The sequence below is a fragment of the Pseudochaenichthys georgianus genome, chromosome 13 (genome assembly GCF_902827115.2).
Source record: "Pseudochaenichthys georgianus chromosome 13, fPseGeo1.2, whole genome shotgun sequence".
NCBI lineage: Eukaryota > Metazoa > Chordata > Actinopteri > Perciformes > Channichthyidae > Pseudochaenichthys > Pseudochaenichthys georgianus.
In genome coordinates this window covers 42,160,972-42,178,471 of record NC_047515.1, presented here as the reverse complement: position 1 = coordinate 42,178,471, position 17,500 = coordinate 42,160,972, and the positions used below count along the sequence as shown (strand labels likewise).

At 40.0% G+C, this 17,500-nt stretch overlaps 1 protein-coding gene across 1 annotated transcript in view; it reads left to right on the top strand.

Moving 5' to 3' along the window:
• prss59 (serine protease 59, putative) overlaps positions 1-13,264 on the top strand; it is a 31,471-nt gene extending 18,207 nt beyond the window's left edge. The window contains exons 6-9 of the mRNA XM_034098008.1: positions 7,466-7,667; positions 9,198-9,288; positions 11,016-11,218; positions 12,993-13,264. Of these exons, the coding sequence (XP_033953899.1) occupies positions 7,466-7,667; positions 9,198-9,288; positions 11,016-11,218; positions 12,993-13,102 (606 nt within the window). The 3' untranslated portion in view covers positions 13,103-13,264. The remainder of the gene's footprint in view (positions 1-7,465; positions 7,668-9,197; positions 9,289-11,015; positions 11,219-12,992) is intronic.
• The last annotated feature ends 4,236 nt before the right edge of the window (positions 13,265-17,500 follow it).

Sequence of the window (17,500 nt, the reverse complement as noted above, 5' to 3'; positions counted from 1 at the left end):
AGTACTCAGATCTGGTGCTTCAGTGGAAGTAGAAGTACTCAGATCTGGTGCTTCAGTGGAAGTAGAAGTACTCACATCTGGTACTTGAGTAAAAGTAGAAGTACTCACATCTGGTACTTGAGTAAAAGTAGAAGTACTCAGATCTGGTGCTTCAGTGGAAGTAGAAGTACTCAGATCTGGTGCTTCAGTGGAAGTAGAAGTACTCAGATCTGGTGCTTCAGTGGAAGTACTCAGATCTGGTGCTTCAGTGGAAGTACTCAGATCTGGTGCTTCAGTGGAAGTACTCAGATCTGGTGCTTCAGTAAAAGGAGAAGTACTCAAATCTGGTACTTGAGTAAAAGTAGAAGTACTCAGATCTGGTGCTTCAGTTGAAGTACTCAGATCTGGTGCTTCAGTGAAAGTACTCAGATCTGGTACTTGAGTAAAAGTAGAAGTACTCAGATCTTGTACTTGAGTAAAAGTAGAAGTACTCAGATCTGGTGCTTCAGTGAAAGTAGAAGTACTCAGATGTTGTACTTGAGTAAAAGTAGAAGTACTCAGATCTGGTACTTGAGTTAAAGTAGAAGTAATCAGATCTTGTTCTTGAGTAAAAGTAGAAGTACTCAGATCTGGTGCTTCAGTGGAAGTACTCAGATCTGGTGCTTCAGTGGAAGTAGAAGTACTCAGATCTGGTGCTTCAGTGGAAGTACTCAGATCTGGTGCTTCAGTGGAAGTAGAAGTACTCAGATCTGGTGCTTCAGTGGAAGTAGAAGTACTCATATCTGGTACTTGAGTAAAAGTAGAAGTACTCAGATCTGGTGCTTCAGTGGAAGTAGAAGTACTCAGGTCTTGCACTTGAGTAAAAGTAGAAGTACTCAGATTTTGTACTTGAGTAAAAGTAGAAGTACTCAGATCTTGTACTTGAGTAAAAGTAGAAGTACTCAGGTCTTGCACTTGAGTAAAAGTAGAAGTACTCAGGTCTTGCACTTGAGTACAAGTAGAAGTACTCAGATCTTGTACTTGAGTAAAAGTAGAAGTACTCAGATCTGGTGCTTCAGTGAAAGTACTCAGATCTGGTACTTGAGTAAAAGTAGAAGTACTCAGATCTTGTACTTGAGTAAAAGTAGAAGTACTCAGGTCTTGCACTTGAGTACAAGTAGAAGTACTCATATCTGGTACTTGAGTAAAAGTAGAAGTACTCAGATCTGGTGCTTCAGTGGAAGTAGAAGTACTCAGGTCTTGCACTTGAGTAAAAGTAGAAGTACTCAGATTTTGTACTTGAGTAAAAGTAGAAGTACTCAGATCTTGTACTTGAGTAAAAGTAGAAGTACTCAGGTCTTGCACTTGAGTAAAAGTAGAAGTACTCAGGTCTTGCACTTGAGTACAAGTAGAAGTACTCAGATCTTGTACTTGAGTAAAAGTAGAAGTACTCAGATCTGGTGCTTCAGTGAAAGTACTCAGATCTGGTACTTGAGTAAAAGTAGAAGTACTCAGATCTTGTACTTGAGTAAAAGTAGAAGTACTCAGATCTGGTGCTTCAGTGAAAGTAGAAGTACTCAGATGTTGTACTTGAGTAAAAGTAGAAGTACTCAGATCTGGTACTTGAGTTAAAGTAGAAGTAATCAGATCTTGTTCTTGAGTAAAAGTAGAAGTACTCAGATCTTGTACTTGAGTAAAAGTAGAAGTACTCAGATCTTGTACTTGAGTAAAAGTAGAAGTACTCAGATCTTGTACTTGAGTAAAAGTAGAAGTACTCAGATCTTGTACTTGAGTAAAAGTAGAAGTACTCAGATTTTGTACTTGAGTAAAAGTAGAAGTACTCAGATCTTGTACTTGAGTAAAAGTAGAAGTACTCAGGACTTGCACTTGAGTAGAAGTAGAAGTACTCAGGTCTTGCACTTGAGTACAAGTAGAAGTACTCAGAAGTACCAGAGTGTAGGAATACTCTGTTACAGTGAAAGTCCTGCATTCAAAATGTTCCTCAAGTGAAAGTATAAAAGTATTATCATCAAAATATAGTTAAAGTAGCGACAGTAAAAGTAGTCGTTGTGCAGATTGGTCCATTTCAGAATAATATCTATGATATGTTTTATAATGATTGATCATGAAAGTGTTCTCAAAGCTGGTGAAGGTGCAGCTAGTCTGAATGACTTTGTATTCTGCAGGAAAATAGTAATTAGTGGCCTTTTTGTTTTTTATAATGACTCCAGTCCAGTACAATTTAAGTACAATGAAAGTAGTTTTTACTCCCGGCAGCTGCCTCTCGAACACAAAGAGCCGAGTTCAGAGGCAACTAGCAGGTTTTAGGCACCGCTCAGGAATCTGGGTAAGAGTTAGGAGGTGTAACTCTATCAGAAGAGGCCGCGGCTGCACAGGCGAGAGGTTATCAATGGGGGGCTTTTATAAAAATACGGAAGGATGTTATGTAACGCTGCAGCTTGAAGAACAAGTGCTAACAGTTCCTCCTTTTACCCAGAGGATGCAGGGATGGAAGAGCTGCAGATACAGAATGTGGATTCATCCGTGGATATTTACCTCCATTCATCAAATAGCTTTAGTGTTCAGTGTGTCCCAAAGCTCAGGGTGGAGTCCCTTAAATGTCTTGATTAATCTACAACTTACATATATTATCAATCAATCAATGTTTATTTATATAGCCCAATATCACAAATGTTACATTTGTCTCAGTGGTCTTCACAGTGTGTACAGAATATCAGTATGACAATACGACACCCTCCGTCCTTAGACCCTCTGTCCTCAGACCCTCACATCGTACAAGGAAAAACTTCCAAAGAAAACCCAGTTTAAAGGGAAAAATGGGAGAAACCTCAGGGAGAGCAACAGAGGAGGGATCCCTCTCCCAGGACGGACAGACGTGCAATAGATGCCGTGTGTAAATTGAAAAGATAATACATTTGCAACATAGGTAGTCCAAATGTTTGGAAATGCATGTGTGTATAATAGGAAGATGAATCCACAAGGATATCCATCCAGGACCGATGATCCAGGACCACAGCCACGACTCGCGATCCAGGACACAGGACCGCAGGATCATCCATGACTCCGGATCCCGGCGTATATAGACACCAAAAAGAAAGAAATGTGGGGAAGCTGGGTTAATGGGAACATGAGAGTACACAGGTACAGACAGAGAGAAGGAAGAAGTAAGATGTCCCCCGACACACTAAGCCTATATCAGCAAAACTAGGGGCTGAATCTAATCAGCCCTAACTATAAGCTTTATCAAAAAGGAAGGTCTTAAGCGCACTCTTAAAAACGGATAGGGTGTCTGCCGCCCGAACACAAACTGGAAGCTGATTCCACAAATGTGGAGCTTGATAAGAAAAGGCTCTGGCTCCCATTGTACTTTTAGAGACTCTAGGAACAACCAACAACCCTGCATTCTTGGAACGCAATGCCCTAGTAGGACAGTAGGGTATAATGAGTTCTTTAAGGTAAGATGGCGCCTGCCCATTAAGGGCTTTGTAGGCGAGAAGAAGAATTTTAAATTCTATCCTGTGTTCTATAGGGAGCCAGTGTAAGGCAGCCAGAACAGGAGTAATGTGGTCCCTTTTCCTAACTCTGGTTAGTACACGAGCCGCAGCATTTTGAATCAGCTGAAGCCACTTGACTGACTTCTTGGTACTCCCTGATAATAAAGAGTTACAATAATCCAGCCTAGAAGTAACAAATGCATGGACTAGTTTCTCTGCATCGTTTTTGCAATGTTACGTAGATGGAAGTAGGCGGTCCTTGAAATTGATTTTATGTGGGCGTTAAAGGATAAATCCTGATCAAATATAACACCAAGGTTCCTTACAGTCTCACTGGAGGCCAAATTAATGCCATCCATAGTTAGTATATCTTTAGATAGTTTGTTTCGTAGATTCTTCGGGCCAAGTACAATAACTTCAGTTTTGGTCGTGTTTAACATCAAAAAGTTTAAGGTCATCCACGTTTTTAAGTCCTTAAGGCAGTCTTGAATTTTATTTAGATGATTAACTTCATCAGGCTTGATTGATAAATATAGTTGAGTCTCATCCGCATAACAATGAAAGTTTACAGAATGATTCCTTATAATATTGCCTAACGGAAGCATATATAATGTGAACAAAATAGGTCCGAGCACTGAGCCCTGTGGCACTCCATGGCTAACTTTGGTTTGCGTGGAAGATTCATCGTTAACACGTACAAACTGAGAGCGTTCAGATAGATAGGACCTAAACCAGCCTAAAGCAGTTCCCTGTATGCCAACTAAGTGCTCTAGTCTTTGCAATAGGATATCATGGTCGATAGTATCAAATGCAGCACTGAGATCGAGCAAAACAAGAATAGAGACAAGTCCCTTGTCTGAGGCTATTAGAATATCATTTGTGACTTTAACCAGAGCTGTCTCTGTGCTATGATGTGTTCTAAAGCCAGACTGAAAATCTTCAAATAAATCATTGTTTTTTAAGTAATCACACAACTGTTTTGCGACCGCTTTCTCAAGAATTTTTGAGAGGAACGGAAGATTAGAAATAGGTCTATAGTTGGCTAAAACCTCTGGATCGAGGTTGTGCTTTTTAAGAAGCGGTTTTATCACTGCTACTTTGAATGATTGTGGAACATAGCCTGATAACAAAGACATATTCATAATATTTAATAAAGAAGTGCTAATTAATGGAAAAACTTCCTTCAACAGCTTAGTTGGAATTGGGTCTAACATGCACGTTGATGGTTTAGAAGAGAGAATCATTGAATGTAATTGTTCAAGGTTAATGGCTGAAAAGCATTCTAGTTTACTATCTAGTGTAATATTAGAACTTACGATTCCGGGAGCTGTTGATAACACTATACTGGTCAAAGGCAAGAGGTCATTAATTTTGTTTCTAAGAGTAACAATTTTATCGTTAAAAAAGCACATAAAATCATTACTACTGAGTGCTAAGGGAATAGAAGGCTCAATGGAGCTGTGGCTCTCTGTCAGCCTGGCTACAGTGCTGAAAAGAAATCTTGCATTATTCTTATTCTCATCTATTAATGAAGAGTAGTAGGCTGCTCTCGCTTTACGCAGTGCTTTCTTATATTCATTGAGAGTAATATGCCAAATTAAACGAGATTCTTCAAGTTTAGTGGAACGCCATATCCTTTCAAGTTGTCTCGACTTTTGCTTTATTTTGCGGGTTTCGGCATTATGCCATGGAGCTAATCTATGTTGTTTTATTTTCTTCTTTTTCAAAGGAGCAACAGAGTTTAATTTTATTCGCAGCGCATCTATAGCACTATCAACAACATGATCAATTTGGGGTGGTGTACATTTTGTATAAGTTTCCTCCCCTACATGCAGACATGCTATCGAGTTAAGTATTGGTGGAATCTCTTCCTTAAATGTGGCTATAGCACTAACAGATAGGTTTCTGCTGCAAGAGCTTTTGACTAATGCTTTGTAGTCTAGTAACAGTACTTCAAAAGTTACTAAGAAATGGTCGGATAAAGCAGGATTATGCGGTTCGACTAATAGTTGCTCAATTTCAATACCATAAGTCAGAACAAGGTCGAGAGTGTGATTATAGCAGTGGGTTGGTTTATTTACACTCTGACAGAAACCAACAGAATCTAATATAGAGTTAAATGCAACAGTAAGGCTATTTTTATCATCGTCAACATGAATATTAAAGTCACCTACGATAATTACTTTGTCTGTTTTAAGAACCAAAGTTGATATGTTTAAATTGTGTACTTTTACTCCACTACATGTATTTGAGTTACTTTACAGGTTTTGATTAATTATGTGAAATATCGTCATCTCTTAAATCAGACTTTAGTTACACCTGGACACTCTGGTACTTCTACTTTTACTCAAGCACAAGATCTGAGTACTTCTACTTTTACTGAAGCACAAGATCTGAGTACTTCTACTTTTACTCAAGTACGAGATCTGAGTACTTCTACTTTTACTGAAGCACAAGATCTGACTACTTTTACTCAAGTACAAGTTATGAGTACTTATACTTTTACTCAAGAACAAGATCTGAGTACTTCTACTTTTACTGAAGCACAAGATCTGAGTACTTCTACTTTTACTCAAGTACGAGATCTGAGCACTTCTACTTTTACTGAAGCACAAGATCTGACTACTTTTACTCAAGTACAAGTTATGAGTACTTATACTTTTACTCAAGAACAAGATCTGAGTACTTATACTTTTACTCAAGAACAAGATCTGAGTACTTCTTTTACTCAAGCACAAGATCTGAGTACTTATACTTTTACTCAAGAACAAGATCTGAGTACTTCTTTTACTCAAGCACAAGATCTGAGTACTTCTACTTTTACTCAAGAACAAGATCTGAGTACTTGTACTTTTACTCATGCACAAGATCTGAGTACTTCTACTTTTACTCAAGAACAAGATCTGAGTACTTCTTTTACTCAAGCACAAGATCTGAGTACTTCTACTTTTACTCAAGATCTGAGTACTTCTACTTTTACTCAAGCACAAGATCTGAGTACTTCTACTTTTACTCAAGCACAAGATCTGAGTACTTCTACTTTTACTCAAGAACAAGATCTGAGTACTTCTACTTTTACTCAAGAACAAGATCTGAGTACTTCTACTTTTACTCAATAACAAGATCTGAGTACTTCTTTTACTCAAGCACAAGATCTGAGTACTTCTACTTTTACTGAAGCATAAGATCTGAGTACTTGTACTTTTACTCAAGTACGAGATCTGAGTACTTCTACTTTTACTGAAGCATAAGATCTGAGTACTTCTACTTTTACTGAAGCATAAGATCTGAGTACTTCTCCCCCCTATGCTTGTAGGTTACATGTCTTTTTGTGTCATGTTTTCCATGCACCAATCCTTAAATTCAAGAAGTTTCTTTATTTCAGGGACGAATCCAACTATAACCACTGTAGATAAATCCCACACTCCAATGACATGTCATGGCCTAGCCTTCATTCGTGTTGTGAAGTCTGTTTGGTGTAATCTAGCAGTTGTTTTGGTGTAATTGTGTGTCATCATTTTATTGTTCTGTATCTTTGAGTGACATGTTGGCCTTCTGTCCTTAGACCCTCTGTCCTCAGACCCTCTGTCCTCAGACCCTCTGTCCTTAGACCCTCTGTCCTCAGACCCTCTGTCCTCAGACCCTCTGTCCTCAGACCCTCTGTCCTCAGACCCTCTGTCCTTAGACCCTCTGTCCTCAGACCCTCTGTCCTCAGACCCTCTGTCCTCAGACCCTCTGTCCTTAGACCCTCTGTCCTCAGACCCTCTGTCCTCAGACCCTCTGTCCTTAGACCCTCTGTCCTCAGACCCTCACATCGTACAAGGAGATACTTCCAGAGAAACCCACAGTTTAAAGGCAGCATGGGAGAAACCTCAGGGAGAGCAGCAGAGGAGGGATCCCTCTCCCAGGACGGACAGACGTGATGCCGTGTGTAAATTGAATGAAAATGTTGATCAATTGCTTCAACCTTCTTCTTCTCTGTGTATTTTCAGGGAGTGACGGGCACCAACATCACCATCAAGGTTCTGTGTGAGGCGATGTCTGACTCCTCGCTCGGGGATCCGTACCAACGTTACGCCGCCGTGGCTCGCTTCATGATGGAAGCTTTCTCCGTTAAATGCTTGGACGTCAGCTTCAACTCCTACCTGAAGGAGATGACTAATGCGTCATGGGAGGGGCCGGCCGCAGGAGGAGGTGTGTGTGTGTGTGTGTGTGTGTGTGTGTGTGTGTGTGTGTGTGTGTGTGTGTGTGTGTGTGTGTGTGTGTGTGTGTGTGTGTGTGTGTGTGTGTGTGTGTGTGTGTGTGTGTGTGTGTGTGTGTGTGTGTGTGTGTGTGTGTGTGTGTGTGTGTGTGTGTGTGTGTGTGTGTGTGTGTGTGTGTGTGTGTGTGTGTGTGTGTGTGTTTGTTTTTTGGGTAAACATGGTTATTTTAGTGCCTTCTGTTTTAAACACTCGGCTGTTTCTAGTCCCTTTTTATTTTTGGGTTGTTGTGTTCTTGTGACACAGATTCGGTCTCAAACAGGAAGTCATATGTAAATACATGTTATTCTTATTTATAAGTGTTCCTCATTTAGTTTGGTACCCATGGTTTCCGGGACTCGTACTTTTTTTAACCTTTTTTTGCTTTCTTTTTTAGGGAAGACTAAAAATTGTATTGTAGAACTTTTATCTTTGTACATTTTAAGAAACAATATGGTTAAACATACAAAATACATACAGTTCAAAAAATAAATAAATAAAAGAAAGAACTAGACGACAGTCCACAAGTCAGAAAAAGAGAAAATACAGTAAATGGACAAAATAAATAAAAGCTGTTATATTACAATATTTATTACTATAATTATTATTATTTAATTCAAATGTATTAACAAATAACTAAGAGCACTTTTGTGGATTATAACATATTTTCTTAGTCCTCGGATTGTTTGTCCAACACAAGGAAACATACATCTTACATTTCAGGAAGAATATCAAAAGAAGAAATTAAGATTTGTATGGGTTTTAGACTCAAATTAAAATATATTAAAATGAAGAAATAAAGTATTTCTTGGCGGATGATAATGCACGAGTTCAGCGTCTGAATCGTAGATGTTGCTTTCTGTAATACCAGTGATGCTGCTTTGGAAGATTTGGGGGGAAATCAGGTCTTTCATTGATTTAACAACACGGCGTCGGCCGCTCAGCATCGAGCAACGCCTTAACATGTTAAACCTGAAATGGGTTTCTGTATATTCCCCCACATCCGCCCCGGGATGTGGTTCCAGTTTCATGTGGATTGGGATCACTGGAACAGGAAGTGGTCTCTTAAAAAGCCACTGGGATGTGTCCACATAACCCCCCCCCTCCTCCTCCTCCTCCTGCGGGTTTCAGTTTCCCTCTCCCCTCTTCCTGCTAATTGGGGCTGAGAGTAAAGACTTCAGTGTGAAAAAAATCAATTTGAAACTCATAGTAGAAATACCTGCACTGTGTTGGGAACGCCTTTTGATTCCTAACTAAAATGGACTTCACCTGACTTGTGGGAACAAATAAATATAAATATAAATATTGCAAACATGACTCAATGGTTAAGGAGGAAGCTGGTTGTATTGGTATCCAACAAACATATTCACAAGATATGTTTATCAATATAGAAATGAGTTATTCTCTATTTCTCTACTATCACTTTATAGCGGCTTCTTCAAATGTAATTCCCAAATTAAGTGTGTGTGTGTGTGTGTGTCGTCAGGGAGACAGTGGGTCTACCAGACCTGCACTGAATTTGGATTTTACCAGAGCACCGATTCACCGGACCAACCTTTCAGCGGCTTCCCTCTGAAGTGAGTACATCAAACATTTTCTCTGAATAATTAAGTCTTAATAAATCTTTTCTCCCCGGCACCTGCTCCCCTGCACCATTATTACCACAGCAAAGAGAAGGAAATGAAAACGTCCAATACACTTCATCTGTTTTAAAAAAGAGAGTTACATCTTTAAAATATGAAAACGTCGGATGTAAAATAAATAATGTTAATGTAATAAATGACACACTTTTGGGACTATTTGGAAATATATAATATACATATATGTTATTTAGTTTATCTTATTCAAATCGTCTCACTTAAAGGTAGGGTAGGAAAGAATGGAGAAACCAGCTCGAGTAAGCTAGAAAGCAATCTGCCCCTTCCTTCAGACTTCCGTACAGAGCCCCTCCTCCAACACACGAACGCGCACGTGACCAATGAGGGCACGATATAAGTTTGTGCCCCGATGGAAGGCTGACAGGCAGGGAGGCCATCCAGTTACTTTAGCCGGCTCAGATGATTGGTCGTGCTTTTTACAGCGCCACGGCTTCCACAGATGACGTGTTTTAATGGATTTATTGTCAAAACATTTAATGTATTCATTGCTATCGGGATGTTCAGAGCATATTACATTATTGCCTCTGCATTGGATTATTATCGGATAGGGTAATAACTTCATAATTAACTACGTCTGAAAGCAGAAGTCTAGGGCAAATCATTGCAAGTCTCTTCAGTGAGAATGTCACAAAATGATTTAAAAAGAAAAGCCACATTCTGAATAAAAAGTCACAAAAAAAGTGAGATTTTTAAAATGTTGGTAAAAAAGTAAAATTTTGAAAAAAAAGTCAAATTCTGAGAAAAATGCAACTTCTAAGATAAAAGGCATATTTTGAAAAAAGTCAAATTTGGGATGCATTGTGGGACATGTAGTTTATGGGCAACGTGCTTCTGTAAATCACCATGTAACCGCATAATAGACATTCTTTCAGAGCTGTTGTGGGGCCACAGAAAATGAAGTCGCGGGCCGGATGTGGCCCCCGGGCCTTGAGTTTGACACCCCTGCTCTAAGGCTTTCGCTTCTTCATCGCTAATAGTTTGCTATAGTCTGTCGCAATCTGAAAGAAAAGACATATTATTGTTGATTTAATATGTTGATATGTGTATCGTGAAGGGATGACAACTATCAAGTTATATAAGTGGAAGTCGACCAAGCCAAACCAAAGTTAAAGTGTTGCCGTGTGTTCTGGTGCCTCTTTAACGTCAGTGCCGATGTTCGCTCTGACGGAAACAGAAACAGTGGCATCAACATTCATTCTTCCTGGGAAAGTTATTTGCTGCTGCTTCGACGTCACAAAGCGATGAACCGTGGGAACTTGATTCATTGACGGGGGGAAATCTGTAGACCATAAAAGGTGCCTTAAAAACGCCACAAGCCAAGCAACCGTTTTAACGGAGCAGAATAATGCCTCACGTGATCGAGTTATATAAGTCGATGTGGACCAAGCCAAAATAAATAAAATAATCATCATGCATTGTCCTGGTTGTATACCTCCAATGAACTGTTTTGATTTGGACGCATGAATACAAAGCACAACGTCTAGAAAATGAGTGATTCCACCAACAGAGGAGAAAGTCTTGTCGCTTGAATATCACATTTCTTCTGATCAGATCTCTAATCAACAACATGTCGTGTTATCATTTCCACTCGGGGTGTTATTTTGAATTGACATAACCTCCGAGGTAAGCTGTGGTTTCTGGTGCAGGTACCACGTGCAGCAGTGTGCCGACTTCTTTAACGTCAGTGCTGATCAGCTAGCGGAGGCCGTGGCTGAGACCAACGAATATTACGGAGGCTACAACATCCGCTCCTCCAGAATCGTTCTTCCCAACGGATCCATCGACCCCTGGCACGCCCTGGGGGTCACGCAGGACATCAGCCCCGAGCTGCCCGCTGTGTTCATCAAAGGTGAATAAAACACTCGAAGGGAAGTGAAGTAAAAAGCACTGTGACTTTACAGCTCGAGAAACAAGTGTATATGTTATCTAGCAATGGGATTTAAAAAGGACAAAAGCCGTCCTTACCGAATACTTTAGGAGGGTGGTGGCTGGTGTTATGCTGTGTTCGTTATCCCCGCGTCCAGGAGAGAGGCTTTAAAAGGAGACTAAATGGAGTCTCTGAGAAGGTACTTTAATTAATAAAAGGCGCGGGTATGTTACAAGCTGAATATTGTTCAGTGAGGAGAGAAAGGCTGCAGCTTCCTCTCGCAGTGGCCGTGGAGAAGAAAGCCCACAAGCCTTCGTCCTTCCCGCTTGCTGGCTGTTCGCTCCTCCTCTCTGGGGGCTGTGTGACGTAGGAGACTTCCCCCCTCGTTCTTCTGTGTCCGACATTTCGTTAAACCGAGGATTTCGACATTTTACATTCATTGCTTACTTCCACATGCCTTGTCTCCTCCTTATCTCTTTCATAACTTTATATGTAATACATGTTAACGGCGTCAATAGCCACTTTAATGATACTAATGGACGGTAGTCCCGGATGTCGTCATGACGGATTTTCAGAATAAAAGCTTGGTATTGAGAACTTCCGGTTTTTTCCAGAATAAAATAGCATTTAAACTGACGGTATGTTTAAGGTACATTATGCCATAACACATTGATTTTAATTTCTAACACTGGTGTGACCGCAGTTTTAAAATATATAAAATAATATAGCCAACATTTGAATAAAAACGTCTCATTAAGGGAACGAAAAACACTGTTTATTAGTTTAATTTGATTATACGCTAATGAAAACCTAATTGTGAATATTTTACTCCATTTTGGCTAATTGATCATTTTAAATACTACATACTGCCCTTTAAAATGATTATAATAATGACAGTCTAATAAAAAAAAGTAATTTTAAAACATCTTTGCCATCAAGCTATTAGCAAGTATTTGATCTGTTGATCCAGATGGCTCTAAATAACATCTAAGTTTGATTAAAAAGCAGAAAGGTGGAACAGTGGCTTCAACATTAATTATTCTTTCAAAGGTACGGGGGGAAAGTTATTTGTGTCGGCTTCAACGTCTGAAAAGCTTTGAACCGTGGGAATTTTGGGAAAGTCTAGAAATGTAACCGAAAGTGTCGATTAAAATGTGTAATAATAATAACTTTATTTGTATCGCACCTTTCATACAGGGGATTGCAGGTCAAAGCGCTTTACATCAGTAAGAAATAAGACATCAAATCAGTGTAAAACAAGCAGCAAAGCATAAAGTGGGATAAAATAATTAAAAATAAAAACATGGGGAATAAAACAAAGAGAAATAGTGCAATGTCAATCACAGATAATAGTGCAGTGTAAAATCAGTATAATGCTTTGGTAAAGACGTTTTAAGCTGCCTTTTAAAAATGCCTAACGTATTGGCTTCCCTAATATTGTTGGGTAACGTGTTCCACAGTTTTGGGGCGTAGTTTACAAAGGCTGCTTCACCGATCTTCTTATGACTCCTTCTGGTGACCTCTAACGGACTTGATTAATTGACGGGGGGAAATCTGTAGTCATTTGTGATTAGACCATAAAAGAAGCTTTAAACCTTGAAGATGTTTCCAGGTCGAAATCGACAGAACAATGCCTCCTCACGTGTTCGACTGAAACTTTATTGGGTGCATCATTGATCTCGTATCCCAGACAATCTCAGTGTTACTGTTCATTCGCTGCCCTATCCTTCATACTAACGTTGTTCCTCTGATCCAGGAACAGCCCACTGTGCCAACATGTACCCGGCGCGCAGCGAGGATCTCCCCCAGCTGCCTCTGGCCCGCGACTACGTCTTCCTGTTCCTGCAGAAGTGGTTAAACCAATAATAAGTACTGTAATACTCTCGAGTCCAGATCATTAGCAATTCAGACTGATTTATTACACGGCCACATTTCAGATTTCTTTTCAAACGCACTTTATCATCAGAAGGTACAGAGTCTGGGCATTTCAAATGAGTGAGATGATGAATAAATAATACTTTTTTATGACTGTTGTCTTTCTTTGAGTTTCATTATAATCAACATGGCAAAGGTGAACATACGGGACAAACATTAGACTGGGATTTGATGCTTTCCCGGACATGGTTTGGACGTCTTGGATATCCTAGTTACAATTCCTCATAAACATTTTCATTAAAACGTTTAAATAGGCTGGTTTAATTGAACTAAATGAATGTCTGTCAATGGACCCAAGTCTATTATTTTAACTAAATATTACAGTCCGTTAAACCGTCCAGAAATCCGTCACTTTCTTTTCAAATGTAGAGAAATGAAACTCGTGGTTTGTCAGATCGCAAATGATGTGGTACTTATTTCCTTTTACTTAATAATAATATAGCAACAATACATCTGTAAATAGAAAGCTGTTTTGCCTCCTTAATATTCTTCATTGCTCATATTCAAGTTCACAGTTCAATTAAAACTTCCTCATGACAGCAATAAGATAAGAAATGTAAGAAAGAATAACAATAATTTAATAATTAACCTACACTCCTGAAAATGCATGTAGGCCTGCATGGACTTTTTCAAGACGTTCCACGGTCCCACAACACATCATCATAACTCGTGTTTAAACCGGCAGCAATGAAACAAAAGCACACAACTTTTCCACTGAGAAGTTCCCCGGAAATGGCTCCAGTTCACATTTTGCAGGAACATGCACACCTCGTCTCTTTCTGCACAAGTTTCGTCTTGTTTGATGATAAGCGTGTGACCACAGTGTTGTGTGAACGTGCAGCGGGACACGGAGACATTACATGTTACTTGTTAGAGCAGAGGTCTCAACTCAATTTCATCACGGGCCACATCAGCATTATGGTTGCACTCAAAGGGCCGGCTGTAACTTTAAGACTATATAAATATACATTTATAAATATTTAATATATATAAAAAAGTGCATTATATTACATTATTGCCTCTGCATTGGATTATTATCTGATCGGGGAATAACTTCATAATTAACTACGTCTGAAAGCCGAAGTCTAGGGCAAATAATTGAAAGTCTCTTCAGTGAGAATGTCACAAAATGATTTTAAAAGAAAAACCAAATTCTGAAGAAAAAAAAAGTGAAATTTTGGAGAAAAAAAGTGAAATTTTGGAGAGAAAAAGTGAAATTTTGGAGAAAAAAGTCAAATTCTGAGAAAAAGTCAAATTTGAGATGCATTGTGGGACATGTAGTTTATGGGCAACGTGCTTCTGTAAATCACCATGTAACCGTATAATAAACATTCTTTCAGAGCTGTTGTGGGGCCACAGAAAATGAAGCCGCGGGCCGGATGTGGCCCCCGGGCCTTGAGTTTGACGCTTTTATCCAAAGCGACTTCCATACTCAACACTGTGGGCAATCCCCACAGGAGCACTTTGGGGTGAAGTATCTGAGGGACACAACGACATGCTGACTGCAGTGGGGTTTGAACCTGTGACCACCTGATCCGAACACCAACGCACAACCCACTGCGCCACACACCGCCGTGACAACTTCTGGTCAATTCTCTAATCCGGACGACACACATTCATGTTTCCATCTCTTGGACTACGTGGATTTAGTCAAAGTCAACTTTAATGTAAATTTATTTTCTCCTGTGTGTTTGTACAGACAGAGAGATCGAAATAACGTTTCCAACAATCCCGAATACAAATATGTATATCCTCTATACACAATCAACATACTCATGTGCACACGTTATGCACACATTAAGATAACAACAACAATCAATACAAAATAACAGTCACTTCAATATCTTAGACTTAGATTCGATGCAACGCAGTAGAGACACAGAAGTGGCCTCGTGTGACAAGCTTGTATGACAGATGTAATGTAGTATATTAAACATAGTATGCACTTTGTATGGAAGTAGAGATGGTAGTGGTGAAGGGTGGTTGTTTGTCATTTCTGCAAACATGTTACACAACGCATCAAAAGATTCCCAAATGATCCGCAGGTCACGCATCCTCGAAATGTCAATATGTGTACATTTCTTCTGGTGTTGTGGTTCTATTCCCACAAATGCTCATGTAATGCCAAACTCTGCTTTTGTTTGTACAGGAATCTCAATGATCTATTTCAAAAAGGTCGTAAAATAGCCCGATTAAAAAGTTTAGTTTTCATAAAACAAACACGTTTTAAAAGGAGTATCACTTGAAGTAACACGAGAGCAATATCAAATAAACCTTAATTAACTAATAATAATTATGGATGTGTTCTTATTTATGTTATGTATTGCATTGAGAGATGCCAACTGAATTTCGTTGCACTGATGTGTGATGACAATAAAAGATATATTCTATTCTAATTCTATATTAATTTTGCACAGCTCGACTTGAAACGCATGATCCTAAATAAGGACATTTTAAATAAATAGCATAACATGTAAATTGCCCCTCTAAAGAAAGTAATCTATCAATCAATCAACACCTTCATTAATCCCGCAAGGGGCAATTGGTTATGAGCAGCAGCTTGTGTCATGAACACGGGCAGGAACATAGAAGAAGAAAACACACAGATACACCCGGGAGCCATACTTGCCAATCCTCCCGATTTCACTGCCCTCTCCCGGTTTCCTCCCGGGGTCATATGTCTCCCGATTTCTGACAAAATCAGATTTACTCACGACTGTTTCCACTCTGACTTTAATACAGCTACACCCAGTGGCGTGCACAGACATTTATAGGGGCAGGTGCTCAAGAGAAAAAAAAGGGCACCTTCTGAGTCGTCGCGGCGGTCGTGCCGAAATTGTGCGCAAAAATTTGCCGGATAATGGCGGATTTTGTTAGTTTCTTTTCGCTTACTTTATTTCGGTTTTAGGGTTATGTTATTTAATTCTTATTTTTGCCTGATTTTACTGATTTATTATCAAAAGATTATTATTTTAAAATGTATTTGTATTACTCTAAATGACTTAGGGGGGTCCAATCTGAAGCTAGGGGGGGGACGGAAACCTTTCAAAAGGGCACATTGCTGTCCAGAGGGCAAAACGGGCAGGTGCTCAAGCACTACCTAGAGTCTATGTGTGCACGTCTCTGGCTACACCATTGTTTGGTTTCCATGGTAGCGCGTCTCTTTAGTAGCGCGCGCAACTTAAAGTCTGAGAGGGTGAGGAAGATAGTCACAGAAAACAGAACAAAAATCGACAACTCTACGCTCTGCTCACTCCTTTCCTTTCCAGCCCACACACATGCTGGAGCTACAGGCCGCAAGGCAGTGCACGACAATACGCATGTTTATGTTAATCTAATACAGCTTCGGCGATCCGCTAGCACCTCCACTGTGTGTGGAGGGTGTGCAGTGTAAGAAGCGTTGCCTCCTCTCCGCCTCTCCCTGCCTGATGGAGTGGATCAAGTTCACCGCCTACATGACAAGGCCTTTAACAAACATGTTCATGACCAATGACGTTAAAGCCACCGGTCTGAAGTCGTTTCGGACTTCAGGACGAGGCTTCTTAGGGACGGGAATTACAGTTGAGGATTTCCACATATCAGGAATTTGGCTATTCTCAAGTGAGAGTTGGAAGATATGCTGGAAAGCACCACAGAGTTCGCTGGCACAATACTGCAGTGCACGCCCTCACATATGGTCAGGACCTGGGGCCTTCCTAATGTTGACTCGCTTTAAGAGACTCCTATCATCCTGTTCGATGACTGTGTCTGAGAGGGGAGAGAGACTCTGAGGTGCTTATGGAGAAATCATTTTTCTCGAATCGAGAATAAAAGAGGTGAAAAGCATTGGGGAGGTCTGCCTCATGTGTTCCCTCAATGTGAATGGGATTCCTAGCCCTGTCATTGCTGTTACCGTGGGAGACGGAGGACATTGGTTCTCCACGGCTGTCTTTGAGTTCCACCTATAAGCTATTTTAGCTTTTCTTATCTCATTTCTTAATTCTCTGTTCATTTCTTCTTCTATCCTATCATTTTCATTTTGCTTCGGTAAGTAAGACACATCTTCTGGTCAATTGTATAATTTAGACGCCAAGTTTAATCTCTTACATTTACGATTAAAAGCAACATCTGCGACGGAAAAATCGAAGTGACCTTGAAGGATTTCATCTGACAGCTGTGCTCTCTGACTTCCTCCAAAACACACTGACCCCTTCCCTCAGTGTTTATTACACAACAGTCCCATATCTGTATCTCAGCTGGACACACACACACACACACACACACACACACACACACACACACACACACACACACACACACACACACACACACACACACACACACGCACGC